General features: G+C 37.5%; 1 protein-coding gene across 1 annotated transcript in view; it reads right to left on the bottom strand.

Moving 5' to 3' along the window:
- The window catches only part of PLCZ1 (phospholipase C zeta 1), a 62,807-nt gene that overhangs the window by 35,011 nt on the left and 11,022 nt on the right, over positions 1-16,774 (bottom strand). Inside the window, exons 3-5 of the mRNA XM_075553069.1 lie at positions 11,737-11,938; positions 7,845-7,989; positions 6,938-7,087 (exon numbers count right to left, since the gene is read on the bottom strand). Of these exons, the coding sequence (XP_075409184.1) occupies positions 6,938-7,087; positions 7,845-7,989; positions 11,737-11,938 (497 nt within the window). The remainder of the gene's footprint in view (positions 1-6,937; positions 7,088-7,844; positions 7,990-11,736; positions 11,939-16,774) is intronic.

Genomic DNA, 16,774 nt, shown 5'->3' with positions numbered 1-16,774 from the left:
CTTGTGGAGAGATTAGAATCCCCTGCTAGTAGAAATAGAAAATGATACAACCACTGGGGAATCCTCAAAATATTAAAAATAGAATTAATAAATGATCCAGAAATTCCATTTTAGGGGTATAACCTAGGGATCTAGCAGAAGTGAGACAGACATATGCACATCCACGTTCATTGCTATTACAATAGCAAAAAATAAAAAATGGAAACCATTTATTTGCCCATCCAGGGAATTTCATACAATGAAATTCAACCATAAAAAATGAATGCGTTCCTGAATCATCTTGCTATGTGGATGAACCTAGAGGACATTTTCTTTAATGAACTAAATCAATCACAGAAGGACAAATATGGGATCCCACTTTTGTGAAATGACAGAGGTGAACATATTATTCCCTGCTGGTTACCAGCTGTAGGAGAAGGAGTGAGAAGGGTTCACTCTACAGAGAGAGTCACTTTGTTGTCAGTGACGGAAAATTGCAAGGTCTGCAGGTGAATTTGCCCAGATCGATTAATGCAATTGATGCCAGTACTTTGTACACAAGAAAAATAATGAATTGACAAATGTTGGGATCAACTTGATGGCAATGTGTTTGTTTTATGGTTTTGCTTTTATACTATATAATTTGGCAATAATAACAGCAGGCCTACACACACCCAGGGCCTCAAAAAGTCCCAGAAAAATGAGACTGAAAAATAACAAATTGGGAACTACAGAAACTGATGATTCTTAGGCATAACCAATAATCTCACTGAATTAACTTCTTTTGGTCTGAAGCGTCAGTGCCATGGTCTCATGGGACAATTAAGAACATTGGCATAATATAGTTTTAAAGTTATAATCTATCTCCTAGTGTCTGTAGTCTGTAAAGATGACAAATGCCCATTTAAAATTAAATCATTGGTCTCTATTCATTTGAAGCTTAAGAAAAAGAAAGAAATCCAATACCTGGAGGAGGAATTGGACTACAGGACTAGCTGTCACCAGAAACCACTGTCTAGTCTACCTCAAGCCCCAAAGAAATAGTGGCAACAACAACATGCTCTGATCAGGAGCACAATAAATGAATGCTAATCGAAAGGGGGAAATAAGGAACTCCAAATTCTTAAACAAACCGTATTAACTTAAATAATCACCAAGACTATTATCCTTATACAGTCTAAATTTTGAAGCTAAACTATACACCGAGATCACCTTTGTACTAAATAGATTACCTGGAATGTAAAGAACACCACCTTTGAGTACTGAGATCTTTTTCAAAAATCATCTATGTGAGATCAAATGGACAATAGTTACCCTCAATCATGGGTGAAAAGTTTAAGGGATAGTGAGACTAAGCAGATGGGAGTAAAACAATGAGAACAGAATAACAGCGGAAGTATCTCTTGACAACCCAAACTAGAAACATAGCAAAATTTATTATCAGCATCATTCAGCCTGTGCCTGTCGGAGCAGAGACTCAATGATCAGCTGCTAACCAAAAACTTTGGTGGGTCCAACCCACTCTCTGCCCATGGAAAGAAGATTTGGCGGTCTGCTCCCATAGAGATTACCAACTTAAAAACCCTAGTCAGTACTTCTACTCTGTCCTATAAGGTTACCATGAGTTGACATTGACTCAACACCAACAGGTTTGATTATTTTTAATTTGTTGCTCATTTCAAATACAAAGCATTCTGGTTCCCTTATTTCAATTAGTTATTCCTGTCCTTTTGAAAGTAATTTAACAAATATGTTTATCAAGTGGCCGGAGTAAGGCAGAAAGTGCTGAATTCTGGATTATGGAACGACACACTTGCACTCTGAATATTCGCTTTTATTTTCCCCTTTTCTGCCAGGTTTGAAGGGTGTCTAAGGGCCACAGTCTTGGAATTTCACCAGCTTTTACCAAACCAGTACATTTGGTCTTTTTAGGATTTTGAATATTTTAAGTCACATTACACAACAGTTCGATCACATTAAGAAGAGTTGTGCAATCATCGCCACAATCAATTTTACAACAGTCTCTTCTTGTTGTACTCATTGTTATTAGCTCACCAATTCCCCCAACCTCCTTGACCATATATACCCCCAAGAAACGAGAATCCAGTTATTGCCTGTATAGATATACCTATCCTAGGATTCATATACAGACAAACATACTCCCGCCCAAAAAGCAAAAAACTAAAAACAATAGCCACATAAAACAGAGAAAAGCCTCACTTGAAAAGAAAGTAGATAATATTAAAAGGTAGAACAAATTTAAAATGGGTCAAAGAGGAGATAAATGATATGATGTTAAATATTCACCTAACTGCATCTGTAATAATCCACTTTCTAAAGCACTCTGACTGGCAGCACGGATATTCACAGCCCTGGTCTGTGGTCAGAAGGGGAGGCACCAGAAGCTTCATCTATGTGTCTTTTCCCTTCACTTTTTTTTTTTCTAATCTAAGCAACTTTAAAACGGGTCAAAGTGGAGGTCACCTGATAAGATGTTAGATTTTAATCTAACTTAAGCTTCCATAATTGACCTTACAGTGCTCTCTGCCTGATAACAAGATGATTCATTAAGATCAGAGGGGCGTCACCCGAGGGCTAACCCAGGTGTGAATCCTGGAAATGGATTTTCAGCTTCCACTGACATCCATAGCTTTTTGTAAACCTGATGTTCACAATTTAAGCTCTGTTCCAATTCCTTCCTTCGGACTTGGGTTTTGTAATTTTCAGTCCCTGGATCACACGGGGTGACGTGCTTCTTCCACTGTGATTTTCTGTTTTCTTCTACATTTCCTTTTTCTCTCACTCTGTCCTGGGCCTTCAGTTGTGAGCCTGTTCGGAGCAGTGTAGTCATGAGAGCCTGGCGCTAACTAGATCTTCTGATGTGTGCTTGGTGAAGGCTGTGGTTAGCGAAGGTTAGTGAAAGTACTGTGAACATTCTTAAAGATGAAATAAATAATTTTGCCATTGATCTAATAATGAATTCCCCCCCACAATTATATCAGGAGTCCTACACTTCTTTAAATTAATGTCCCAAAAGGTTGCATGAGATTTTTACACTCATATCAATAAAATAACAAGCAAAGATTATTTTTATAATTCAAGCATTATAAAAATATATCTAGCTTACCAAAATGATGACATGTGGAACCTAAACTATTAATTGTTAGACTATTCAGCACAACTGTTCAGTAAAGACTATTCTGTAAAACTCAAAATGTTCATTTATAATCTGATAAAATTTGAGGTAAGGGAGGTAAGGCCATGAAAAATAAAAATGTTTAAGTCAAAAGAAGTGCCCCGGAAAAAAAAGAGGCAAGCTCAAAGAATGTGTCTTTTACAGAAGTCTTGAGGAGCCACAAGGAAACAAATTACTGTGGAGCCGTCAGAAGACTTGAGTGGGCCGTTTTTGACTTGATGCCAAAATGGAAAATACGCTTTAAGAGTAAGAATAAAAAGCAGAGGTGACTGGAAAGGGAAGTGAAAATCTGAGAGTCGAATTACAGTACTCTTTAAATCAAATAAATTTGTACGCTTAAATGAAGGGAGAAAGACCAGTAGAGACAGGAAAATTGAGAACAAAGAGCAGAAGAGAGAGATTTGTGTTCCCAAGTGCGGAGGACGAGGTAGTGGACGCTCAGCTAGTTCCATCGTAGATCAGGGCCTGTTTCTCAGACCTTTGTGTATCAAACATTAAAGCAAATTACTAAAACCAAATATTTATTGACTTGCAATGTTAGACCCTTAAATTATTAAGCACAATAAAACTATTGCTGTTAGGTGCTATCAAGTTGGTTCCGACTCATAGCACCCCTATGTATGAAAGAACAAATCACTGCCTGATCCTGCACTGGCTTCACAATGACTCCTTCTGAGCCCATTGTTGAGTCCTATTCCAGGGACTGATCTGTGCTAATAACATGTCCGAAGTACATGAGAGGAAGTCTTACCACCATCTCTTCTAAAGAGGAAGCTTGGCTCTTCCAAGACTACATTATTATTATTAATCTGGAAATCCAAGGTACTTAGCATATTCCTCAATTGCACCAAAAGTCATGATAATTCATCAATTCTTCCTCAGTATTCCTTCATCATTTCCCAACTTTCACATCAATGAGTTGACTGAAGATATCACGGTTTGAGTCAGACACCATATTCCGTAACATGAAATTCTTGTTCGTTGACACTTTGACAAAGGTTTTGTGGGGCAGGTTTTCCCATTCTAATACATCACTGGATTTCCTGACTGCTGTTTGGCTTTCCATGAGTATTGATTGTGGATCCAAACAAGATTAAATCCTTAATAACTTCAATCTTTTCTCCATTTGTCATGATATGACCTTTGGTTCAGTTATGAGTACCTTTGATTTTCTTAATACTGAATTGCAATCAATATTGAAGTTTGCGGTTCTTGGTTTTTAGCAACAAGTGATTCTAGCCCTCCTTGTTTGCAGTAAGCAAGGCTGTGCCCCTGTGTGCTGCAGATGGTTCACAAACAGCCCTCCACTCGTGATGTCACTCTCGTCTTCATATAGCCCAGCTTCTCAGCAGACAAATTGAGTAAATATGATGAAAAGATACATCCTTCAAGCACACATGTTCTACTATTAAACCACGCAGTATTCCATTGTTCCGTTAAAAAGACTGACTTTTGGTCCATGGACAGGTTCCACCTGAGCACAATGAAGTGGGATTAGTCGAATGCATTTGCTTAGTCAATAAAACACAAGTAACCACCTTTCTGGTATTCTCCGCTTTGGGCCAACATCCATCTGTTATCAGCAATGATGCTCCTCATGTCATATCCTCTCCTGTATCTAGCTTGCATTTCTCACAGCTGCCTATTTATGTTTTCCTGCAACCGTTATTGAATGATCTTTCGCAAAACTTACTTGAATTGATGATATTTTTCTATAACTTCTGCATTCCAGTGAGTCGCTTTTCTCTGGAATGGGCACAAACCTGGGTTTCTTCTAATCAATTGGTCAAGCAGCTTCCTTCCAAATTCCTTGGAATAGACAAGTGAATGCTCCTGAACTTGTTGAAATATTTCAGTTGGTATTTTATCAACTACTGGAGACTTGCTTTTGAATAATATCTTCAGTTTTCCTAACTCCAAATCGCTGCACATTTGATTACCACTCGTATTTTATTTCTTCCATTTGTTTTAGCTACTCTACAATCTATAGCAAATATCAGCGCCTACTCTGACATCCTCTTGGATCTCCTATTTCTTCTGGGTCTTTTTGATGATGGTTTGCATTTTTTCCTGTAAATGTTCCTGATGTCGCCTCACAGCTCATCAACTCTTCAGTCCTTAGCGTTCAACGTTTAGGTTTTTTCCGGAGATGGTCTTAAATTCAGGAGAGACACATACCTAAGGTCATATGTTGGCTCTTGTGCAGTTGTTTTCATTTGCAACTTCAACCTGAAATGAAATATGAGCAGTTGGAAGTCTGTTCCACACCTAGCCTCTGTTCTTGGTTTAGCTGCCGCCATGGAGTTTCCCCACCATTGTTTCGCATGGATATAGTTCACTTGATTCCTGTGGATTTCATCTGGCCACGTCCGTGTGTATAGTTGCTGTTAATATTGTTGAAAAAGATATTTGCAGTGAAGTCATTGTTTTTGCAGAATTCTATTATGCTATCTCAAATTTTGTTTCTATTGCCAAACCAAAATTTCCAACTACTCTCCCATGCTCTTTGTTCTTTCTCATTCCAAATACCAATGATTATCAATGCATCTTTACTGCATGTTTGATCAGTTTCAGACTGAAGACATGGTAGGTAGAATGTTTCAATTTCTTCATCACTAGCTTTAGTGGTTTGCGCATAAATTTGTGTAATAGTTATGTTGGCTGGATTTCCTTATATGCATGTAAATATTATGCTGGCGTAGACAGAATTATACTGCAAGACGGATCTTGATGCGTGCCTTTTGTTGATGAATGCGGTGCATTCCTCTTCAATATGTATTTTCCAGAATAATAAACCAAATGATTGTCTGATTCATAAGGGCCAATATCAGTCCATTTCAGGTCACTAAAGTCTAGGATATTGATCTTTATGTGTTCCATTTAACTTGTAAAGACTTCTGATTTTCCTAGATTCATACTTCATTCCTAATTCTTATTAATAATAGATGTTTGTAGGAGAGTTTTTTTTCCAGTTTGAATCATGTCCCATCAGTAAGTGAATTTCTCCGAAGCCTTACTCCATCCACATCACTATGGGTGATGCTACTTTGAGAAGACAGCTCTTTCTCAGTCACCTTCTGACCTGAGGGACCAGTCTCCTGACCCTTTATCTGACAATGTTCCACTGATATTAATCAGGTTTTAAGAGGAGAGTTCCTCAGGGGTAGACACCCGAGTCTTTCTTTGTAGTCTCATCTTAGGCTGGAAGCTCAGCTGAAACCCGTCCACCTTGGGTGACCCTGCTGGTATTTGAAATAGCAGTGACTTAGCTTCTGGCATCACAGTCACTACAGTATGACAAACTGACAGGGAAAAAAGGGTGAAATAAAAACGTAAAAGATAAATGTTTGTACATATATCTATATCATCTTTTATCAAATAACCATAAAACCTGTTGCTGTCTGGTTTATATCAAGCCATGCTAACCCTACGTGTGTCAGAGTGGAACCGTCCTTGAGTGTTCTGGGGCTGAATTTTCAGAAGTAGATTTTGAGTCTTTCTTATGAGGGGTCTATGGGTGGATTTGAATTTCCATCCTCCAACATGTAGCAGCCCAGCCCAGTGCATTAACCACTTTCACAACCCAGAGTCTACCATTACCCAGTACATATAAATTCACCTAAATATTCATAGGAACACATTTTAAACTGTATCTGAAGAAATAGTCAAAGTAAGATTTTTATTCATCTTTAACTCAGTTTCATGGAATAATAAAATAGTAACTTTTAAAAAACATTGAGTTTCTCAGGGGAAAAGAACTACCTCTGGTGATGGCAGTTTGTCTGGAAAATCATCAAGCATATCAGAAAGCAGAGTATCTCCCAAAATTGTCTGCAAATCATCTGCCATCACTTCCTGCTGGGCGGGGGAGCAGTGATTTTCTAAAGAGAGCACCACTGGGTAGTCAGATGTCTAAAAGAGGAACCATTGCTAAAGGTTATTGATCAGAGCATCGAAATAATTTGATTTCAGTTAATATACACACTTCCTTACTTTAAAACTTCTAATCAGCAGTGCTTTTGCACAATTAATACATATTCTTTACATTGTAAATGTGTTCCCATGTGACAGAGCAGGGAGCATTGAATTTATTCTAAAAAGAAAACTGTTGTTGCACTAGAGATATAGGAAATATCTGAGGCAGTCAGCAGTGGCTACCATTTAAACAAATTATGTATATGCATATAAAGATTACTATAAGCCCATTAAAAAAGATACAGCTGTAATTATTGCTCTAGATAGTTATCCATGGTGTTGTTTTATGATGGAAAAGATGTTGTCAAACAGAAAAACTATAAATTTTATTTTACATCCACAAATATGCTTATTAATTATTTAAAAATTTACACCTTAGAAATGAAATAGTTAAATATTAATAAGAGATGAACTATTGTGTTGACCATTATTTCTAAGACTTTTTATCATAATACATGATAAAAATTCACATTAAAGCAAAAAAACTGTGTAAAACAGCATGCACCTCTGCTACATAAAGTTAACTAATGAATCTTTTCACCGTACACTACATTTAGTTTGCTACATAAAAATGGGTCATACCCACAATCTGAAATACTACTAATCAAAACTGAAGCCAGGCATTCTAGGATTTTTAAGGCAATATGACTGTTTCTGCTTAAATAGCTACAATTGAAGAAAGCTATGCACATACCAAAAATGCATATTTCTGTATCACTTGGATCACTGTTTTAAATAGAATCTTGCTGGTAAGTGTATAACCATGGTAGACAATGGGCTCATTTTGGGACCCATCCCAGCAGTCAATTTCTAGACATCGGCATCCTTTCAAAAGGGCACTAGGAAAATTCAACAAAAATAGTCGCTAGTAAACCATTAAAAGGTGTACCATCGTGTCAAATTATTTCAAAGACTCTTTGTAATTTTTCAATAAGTGAATATATGAATCCATAAGAAAATCTAGTCTGGGAATTTTGTCTAGTCAGTAACAGCATTAATGGAAGGGAGGAAGGAAGGAAGGAAGGAAGGAAGGAAGGAAGGAAGGAAGGAAGGAAGGAAGGAAGGAAGGAAGATCACCAGGTCTTTCTCCCTTGAAGCCCCTGGGATGTTTCAGTCAACCATTCTTTTGGTTCAGAGCCAAGCACTACAATAATTGTGTCACCAGGTCTCCTCTCATGAGTTAGGTAGAAAAGTGGAGGAGTCGCCTAAGTGTTGGGCTGCTGATCCCAAAAAAAGGGGGTGATTCAAACCTACCATTTGCTTTCCTAAGAATTGATTGACAGTCTTACAAACCCTACAAAGCAGTACTCGTCTGTCCCAGCGCTGCTGAGTCAGAATAGACTCCGTGGTTGGATTTTTTATAGAGATATTTTCCCATAGAAAACCAAATCAACCCTTCTTGTTCCCAACAGATATATTAAATTAGTCCACTATCCCTAAGACTACGGTTTTCATCTCAGTCAATGCCTGTAGCACAATTCCTACTAAAGAGAACCAAAATGCCTACTGACAATGTTAACTGGCCCTGGGAGGCATCTATTGAGTAGGTACCTGGGATGCTGCTGAACACTTATGCAAATGATCCCCCCACAATGAATTAGCTGGCCAAAATATCAAGAATTTAAGAGCTCTTCCCTGCACAGTGATTAAAGCAAAAACCCAGCTCACTGCCACGACATCAAAGCAGACTCATAGCAACCTCCTATGGTTTTCCGAGACTATAACTCTTTATGAGGGTTGAAAGCCCAGTTTTTTCTCTCCAAGAGCTGCTGGTGGTTTCAAACTGCTGACCATGTGGATTGCAGTCCAATGCATAATCACTCCATCACCCGTGCCCAATGACACCTTAGAGAAAATGTGATCTCGGTAATAAGTAATTGATAAAGAATTGGCAGCTTTCCAAAAAGGAAGTGCAAAAAAAGTACAAAATGGAGCCTTGGGAAAAAAGAGTGATCAGACTCAGTATTCCTTTTGAGATAATATGTAGTCAATTTTCTAAGTTTCCAAAGAAATCACTCAGGTAATACTTAGGTCACAATGTAACTTAGAAATGATCATTATGACATCAAGTCAAAGTACTGAATTCAGAAGGGAGCTTAGGTTTCATTATAATCAATACTCATGGCACAAGCATTCAAGGACACAAACGATGAATTGCATTGGTTAAATCTGCTGCACAAGATCTCTTTGAAGTATTGAAGAGCAAGGGTGTCCCTTTGAGAATGAAGATGTACTTGATCCGAGCCATGGTATTTTGACTGCCTCAAAAGCATATGAAGTTTGGACATTGAATAAAGAAGACAGAAGAAGAATCAGTGCGTTTGGATTGTGGTCTTGGCAAAGAATCTTGAAAGTACCATGCTGCCAAAAGAACAAACAAATCTCACTGGCAGAAGTACATCCAGAAAGTTCCATAGAAATAAGGCTGGTGAGACATCGTCTTACATGCTGTGGGCATGTTCGGGGCGAGACTAGTCCCTGGAGGAGGCATCAGGACTGGTAACGCAGAAGGGCTATGGAAAAGAAGACCTTCGACAAGACTGATTGTCGCCACAGCGGCGCCAAGGATTGAAGCTAACAGCGTTCATGAAAGAGGGAAGGAATCTGCAGATAAGAATTAGGAGGAAAGGAATTGGCAAATCTCGTCCACCTTAGAGGCACAACAGAGATCACACAATTCAATGATTAAGAAATCATTTTTCAGATCTCCCCCCCCCCACCGATTTTTCATTTGCTAAGATCATTTTTGAACTCTAAGAATGTAGTGGCTAGGCAATGGATGGAAACCCTCACTGTCAGCCATTGGCACTACCAGCTGCCCTGCAGGAGAAAGACAGTTCTTTCTACTCCCATTCCCACAGTTACAGTCTCAGAAACTCCCGGGGGTACTTGCACCCTGCCCTACAGGGTCAGCATGAGTCAAAACCGATGGTGTGGCAGTAAATTTGGTTCTTTTGAAAGATCAATTTTTGTTTTTAAATGCAAGCTTTTTACTCAAGCACTGTAATCATGTGCTGTAAGTTATGTATATTAAATTTGAGCCTTTGGCCAGTTTTACTCGCATCTATTGGAGTAATAGACTTAAATATACTTTTCCAGGAAAATCTCTCTGACTCATTAATATTTTGTAAGAAAAGAAGGTAGAGACTTAGTTTTAGGCATAGGTTCTATCTAGAGTTATACTCGCTTTATCAAATTAAAAAAGAATATAGAATTTTTGTGTATGAATGTTTTATATTTAGATTTTAATTGGAGGGGATTCAATATTTAGTTGTAAAATTTAATTGCCATGAAAGAATGTTTCACCCTATGCAGTTAATTGTATAAATAGAATTCCATATAATCAATAAACACTATCCATATTCTAGAATGCTCCTAGATAAAAATCTTGAACTCTCTGCTGGAAAAAAATGTATAATACTGAGTCTTGCTACTTCTATAGTTACTTCAGTTTATTCTTAAAAGATCAAGCCAATCTTGAGAAACTTTTCAAACTGCGTATTCAAACTACCTGGTTTTGTTTTCAGAAATAAGTAGATGGTAGGTCTTTATGCAAATTACTTATATCCAAAGCCTTGTAAAAGTTAGCAGTCTATTCTGATAGTGCCATTGAGGTCACTGCCAACCATTTTACATGAAATAAGAGAAAGTTCTCTGTTACGAAACCCTCCACTTCTGCGGAACTATTTTGCGTTATATGGTGACTATAAATCTTGTAACTAATCATCTCTCTCTTGAGTTTGGCTATTAGTAAGCTTAACGGTGAATTTCTGGTTTCATTCTATTAATTATACAGAAAATTTTTGTATGAAATATTTAATATGCTATGTTATTTAGTTATGGTTACTACCCCTCAAATCCTTCCAATAAATAAGACTAAAATATCATAATTTTGTTATAACATCTTTAAATTGTGGAAGTCAATTTTTTTCTGGTTGAACTGGCATTGATAATGACTTTAAGGAGGCCTTCTTGAATTTCTTATGTATGAGACAGGTGAAATTGATTTTCCCTTTTTAAAAACAAGAAAATAGACCACATGAACCACATTCTCCATTCGGATGCAAGGAGAAAACTCGATGGTACCCAGATGCCACTCCTGAGCACTCTCATCAGGGTCACACTCGAAGGTCATAGGCAGTGTGAGTGAAAATGTGTAGAACAAAATTCAAATGCATTCTAAAAATCATATTTACTGGTCTGATAGAGACAGGGAGAACCCACCAAAACAATAACTTGTAGACACCCCTTAAATTTAGAAATGAATCCAATCCTGAAGTTGTTTTATCGCCAAGGATTGGGCAACTCTATGAAGAGGGCAGTAACACTGTAGGGAACTGTTCCTCCAAACAGTCAACTCTATGAGACCAAAGGAGTAGCATTTGCTCAGAACCACAATTCAGACAGCAGAAAAGCAGGCGAGCAGTGGGGAGCCAGTAATCCAAAGAGGGGTTTGCAAAAGCGTTACTAAATATGTTATGCATAAGTTACTGAGTAGGAAATTAATTTGATTTGTAAAAATTCACCTAAACCACACTAAAATGTCCCCTCCAAAATATAATACATTTAAAAATAAAAATAAATACCTTATGTATCCCCAAAGGTCACTTCGTCCCATTAATTGATCAGATACCAAGTATGTGTTATGTGAGCTTGAGATAAAATAATCGCATAATGGATAAGTCATATCTTGATAAACACCTCTACACTCATTTTTAAACACAAAGCATTCAGATGAATCCATGTATCTTGTAAAACCTTCAACTGACATCTGTTTGTGCTTCTTAACTATTAAAGAGAAGTAAAAAGAATGCAAAATATTACTAGTATTGTACTTCAGTTGTAAATATATTAAGCAGTAGAGTATATTAAAATGTTTATTTAAAATTAATATTATTTTAAATATTTAGAACAATTTTCTAGTGAATACTGTTTCATATCAACACTGAAGGAATATAAATTATCTCTAGTTTTTCATGGCTTAAAAATACACAAAAAAGCAAACATATTAAAAATCCATAAATCTCTACAATCTAAACACCTGAGCAACTAGACCCAGGACAAAAAACAGAACACTGCAAAGTATATCGTAGCTCCCCATAAACCAGCTTACTGTTAACTTTACAAATACCCACTCCTCCTAAGTGGATCCCCCTTTCTGGCTTTTAACAGCATACATTAATTTTCTCTGGTGTTTGCACTCTACATGATTACACACATACACTATGTATTCTTTTGTTTGTCTGGCTTATTTTACTTGTCATAATGTTCCTAAGATTCATTCCTGGCCTTGCATGTAGTTATATAGCCTTCTTTCCCATTACTGTATAAAGTAAATATTCCAGAATTTATTTTCCATTCGGTTCTTGGTGTCCAATTCTATCATTTCTGGTGTGGAACTGTTACAAATATCTAACTAACCAGCACATGTCATTTTGTGTGTAAATACATACACATTTCTGTTGGGCATATGCCAAAAAAAGGAATTTAAACTTATACATTTGTGTTACATAAATTACGCTTGTACTTTTGCACTCAGTGTAATGTATTCTCAAGTTAAATTTAAGCAGAACATTCACTCCAAACCAGTCTGTATTCAAATACATATTCAGGTACTCCTTATGCAGCAACTATCTCATTTGCTGGCATTCCACAGTTCCCAAGAGTGAAAGCATCCAGCTACATACATTGAGTAGTAACAAATGCCCAGGTACAGCAATCACCCCCAAGGCGCTAGGCAAGATTAATTCTGGCTGTGATAGTTAATGTTCTGTATCAGCTTGATTTTAACTCCTTTAGTAGTTATGTAATGATGTAGTCATCTTCCATTTTCTTATCTGATTTGACCATTCTCCATTTTCGTGTAGCAATAAGCTTTATATTGGCCTAGTCTTTGAAATCCAACTATGTATTTTTGATAAGTAGGTGTACTTATTATCTGAACCTAATCATGTTGGTTAATGGAGCTCCATCTTGGAAATGGAAATAATCATGGAATTTACTTTGGTGTTGTCAGGACTAAGTCAGATGATTATTTTTAAGCATTATAAACACTCTATAAATATTAGCTGCTAAAATGGATGATAATGATGATGGTAATTCAGTTAATATAAAAGAAAAACTGTCATCTCAACTCCTCAGGTACCTGAAATTACTTAGTTTTTCCTTTTCTGTTTATTGTCTAACTCCCACCAACCCACATCACAAATAAGGAGATAAGTCAAAAAGTATTTCTACTATGATTTCAGTTCACAGATTCGTATGTTTATACCAAAGGAAACATGGTTTGATAAGTCTCTGTCATCACTGAATGGCTGAAGACACATTCTCTCAAGATTGCACTTGTCTTAGTCTTGTGGCGCAGCACTTGCTCAATGGGCTGCTGAGCGCAAAGTGTGCAGTTCAAAAGCACCAGTCACTCTGTGGGAGAAAGTCCAGGCTTTCTACTCCTATAGAAAGTTACACTCCTCCAAACCCACAGGGGCAGTTTGACCCTAACCCACAGGGTCACTATGATTCCGAATCTATCGACTTGATGGCAGTAAGTTGGGTCTTGTTATTTCCTCTTGTTAGAATACCTTCCCCAAAAAAGTGGATGCCAAAAGTATTATGGGAAGATCTGATATTTCCATCAGTTTTTAAGCAAAATCAAGGTTAATAAATATGATTTTATGATACAAATTATAACTCAGTTGTTACAACTTGAGTTGTTAAAATCTGAGTTGTGAATTCATCAATATGATACAGAGAGTGAGGTCTACTCAAAACAGTGGCTTCCAACAGAATTTCTTGGGCCAATTAAACTCAAGCTAATAAGTCAGCTCAGAAAGTTACAGCAAGTACCTTTTTGATTCCCAAAGATGTAATCTTAATTTTTTTCAAAAGATACAATAAAAAAGCCTCTAATGAAAAAACTCACTATTTCTTGCTATTAATGAAACACCAAAGATTCTGTCCTTTATCTGAAACTCTATTTTCAATATGAATTTCTTCATTAATAGTGTTATGATTCCTACAGAAAATAAAGATATGAGAATAGAAAAAGACACTGGGCTTATTAGGAAGAAGTTTTGAAAAACTGAAGAATTCATTGGTAAGAAAAACACCAGGAAAATTGAGCCAATTTTTCCCCATCATGACAATGCATGTGTTCCTTCTTTGCTGTAGAACGGGCTTCCCGACAAGAACTCAAGTCAGAAAGTGCATCATCGCCATCACAAGTCCCTGAACAAAGAATTTTGTTCCCCAAATTCAGATCATATTTTATTTCAAAAAGTGATATTTGAGTCCCTGATGCTTCAATGTAGTACAAATAGAAAAGTGTGAAATTATTCTGGGGAGGTTTAGAGAGATGGAAATACCACTTTCTAAAAAATATAGACATATATGGAGGATATGGCCAAAACAATAGCTTCACATTTTGATATTTTTATTTATTAAAGGTTTCTGGGGGTTCTGTTTTCTCCATTTTGTCGGGAGCTCTTACAGATATACCACTCTGTTTCAGTCACATCAGTCAGCATTGCACAATTGCTACTACCATCAGTTTCAAAACATTTCTTCCTTCCTGAATTCCTTGATATCAGCGTCGCCTTATTCTCAGTCTCCCCTAGTAACCCTTATTCTACTTGATATCTCCATAGGCTCATCAATCCTGGATTCCATATACCAAAAAACATATAATAAGACCTCAAGAGGGCTACCTACAATGACAAAATACATTTGAGATAAATGCCAATATGGAAAACACACACACACAAAGTAGTGAAAACCATATCAGGCCCAAAGTGTATCAGCGGGGGAATCAAGTGACAGGTTTTATCATTTTGATTTCCTACAGTCATCTCTCTAATAATCTCTGTTTTGTAATCAGTTGATTCCCATTCCTCAGTTATGGAAAGAGAAATCACCAGAGGCTTATTTCTTGTGTAGATCTCACTAATGTATCTTGGGTTTCCACTGCAAACCAGAATCTCACAATGTAAATTCTGATACGATTTCTTCCTTTGGATTTGGATTATATTAAAGACAATCTCTTAGTCACAGATGTTGGTGTGCTTCTTCCATGTGGGCTTAGTTGATGTCTCATTTGGTTTGAAAACAAGCCTTTAAAACCCCAGACCCTATTCTTTCTGATAGCTAGTCACGAGCTAATTTCATCATCACACGTTGCTATAGTACCAATATCTTGTGTTCCCCTCCTTTATGAGGGGGGAGTATCAAGCAGGATCATATGAACTAATTCTTCTTAGATTGGAGCTAGGATTGAATGTGAACCCCAAATCCATTGCTGAAGCTGTTTTCTATCTAGCTCTGGTTCATACTAGAGGCATCCATATGAGTTTATGACAGAGAATCTTTCTCCTTGTCTCCCTGGAGCATAAGGACCTTCTGTTGATAGTGTCATGGATTAGCCCATAGTCATAGTTTTTAAAACACTATTGAAAGAGGGAGACTGAGCAAGTGTGGGCTGACTACATTTTGCAAAACATGGGTTATTCACTTGCACAGACTAAATCCTGTGTGACTGGACTGGACACTATTGGCACCACCAAGGGAAATTGGATGTCAGGAGAAAATTACACTAATATTCACTGACACTTGCAGACCCAGGTCTGCCAGAATAACACATATATTAAGACTGCAAATAGAATTTGGAAGTCATGAGTAAATGTTAGTCTGCTGACCAACAGACAGTTCAATATTCTTGGTATAGCTGTCTTCTGTTCTTCACATACCGTGTAGTTTCAGTCTCAAGTTCTCAGGTTATAAGTGTGTTTGAGGTAGAGCCAGTCCACTTCGTGTCCCTCTGGCGTGGTCATTGCGCACCTTGAAGATCCAGGTTCAATGTCTCAGTGTTCTATATCACAAGGCCTCGGTGCCCAGAGTGTGTACAGGAACTCAGACCAATGTGGCTTATTAGGAGCATAGTTCCAGGCATACCACCCCCACTCTGCCAACCTGCGGTTCTTAGAAGTATTTTTAGTCACTGTCCCACCCCCTTTGGCCTCCCCCTTTATCTCCAAACAGACATGTATTTTTCTGGTCTCTTTCCTCTCTCCTGATTGATTTGCCCATCACTATCCCTCATCACTCTGGAAGGAATGTCTGTCAGACCTTTGCATGGCAGCCACAAGCGGTCACCCTCCCCTCCCTCGCTCTCACAAATCTGCTCTGAGCTGATATAACGACCCCACCCCCCACCCCAGTGCGGCCTTCAAGTTAGACCCGTAGAGAGGATGGTTCCTGGTTGGTCTCTGTGGTTTTGTAGCAGCAACTTTATTTGCCTTCACATAAGATCTAATATTCCCAGCCCCTTCAATAGAACTGGATTTTCAGGAATAAATATTTGAGTGAATTATAATTGCATGATGAAATGAAGGAAAATATTTGGTCTTGCTAGAACCCATATTGCATAGGTTAAACACTGAGAGCCAAAAACCAACTTCCAGATATAGGAGTTGGGCCTTGCTTTGAAATGTAAGAGTGTTTCTGAAAATTTGATGGATATACAGAAATGGTGAAGAAAAAGCTGAATGGTACAGTAAGAAAGAATGCCATTGTTACATTATGTAACTCTCTAAAAAGTTTACGTACATTCTGTGAACTACAAAAGTAAAACCT

This window comes from Tenrec ecaudatus, chromosome 6, assembly GCF_050624435.1.
Source record: "Tenrec ecaudatus isolate mTenEca1 chromosome 6, mTenEca1.hap1, whole genome shotgun sequence".
NCBI lineage: Eukaryota > Metazoa > Chordata > Mammalia > Afrosoricida > Tenrecidae > Tenrec > Tenrec ecaudatus.
This window is presented reverse-complemented; position numbering and strand designations above follow the sequence as displayed.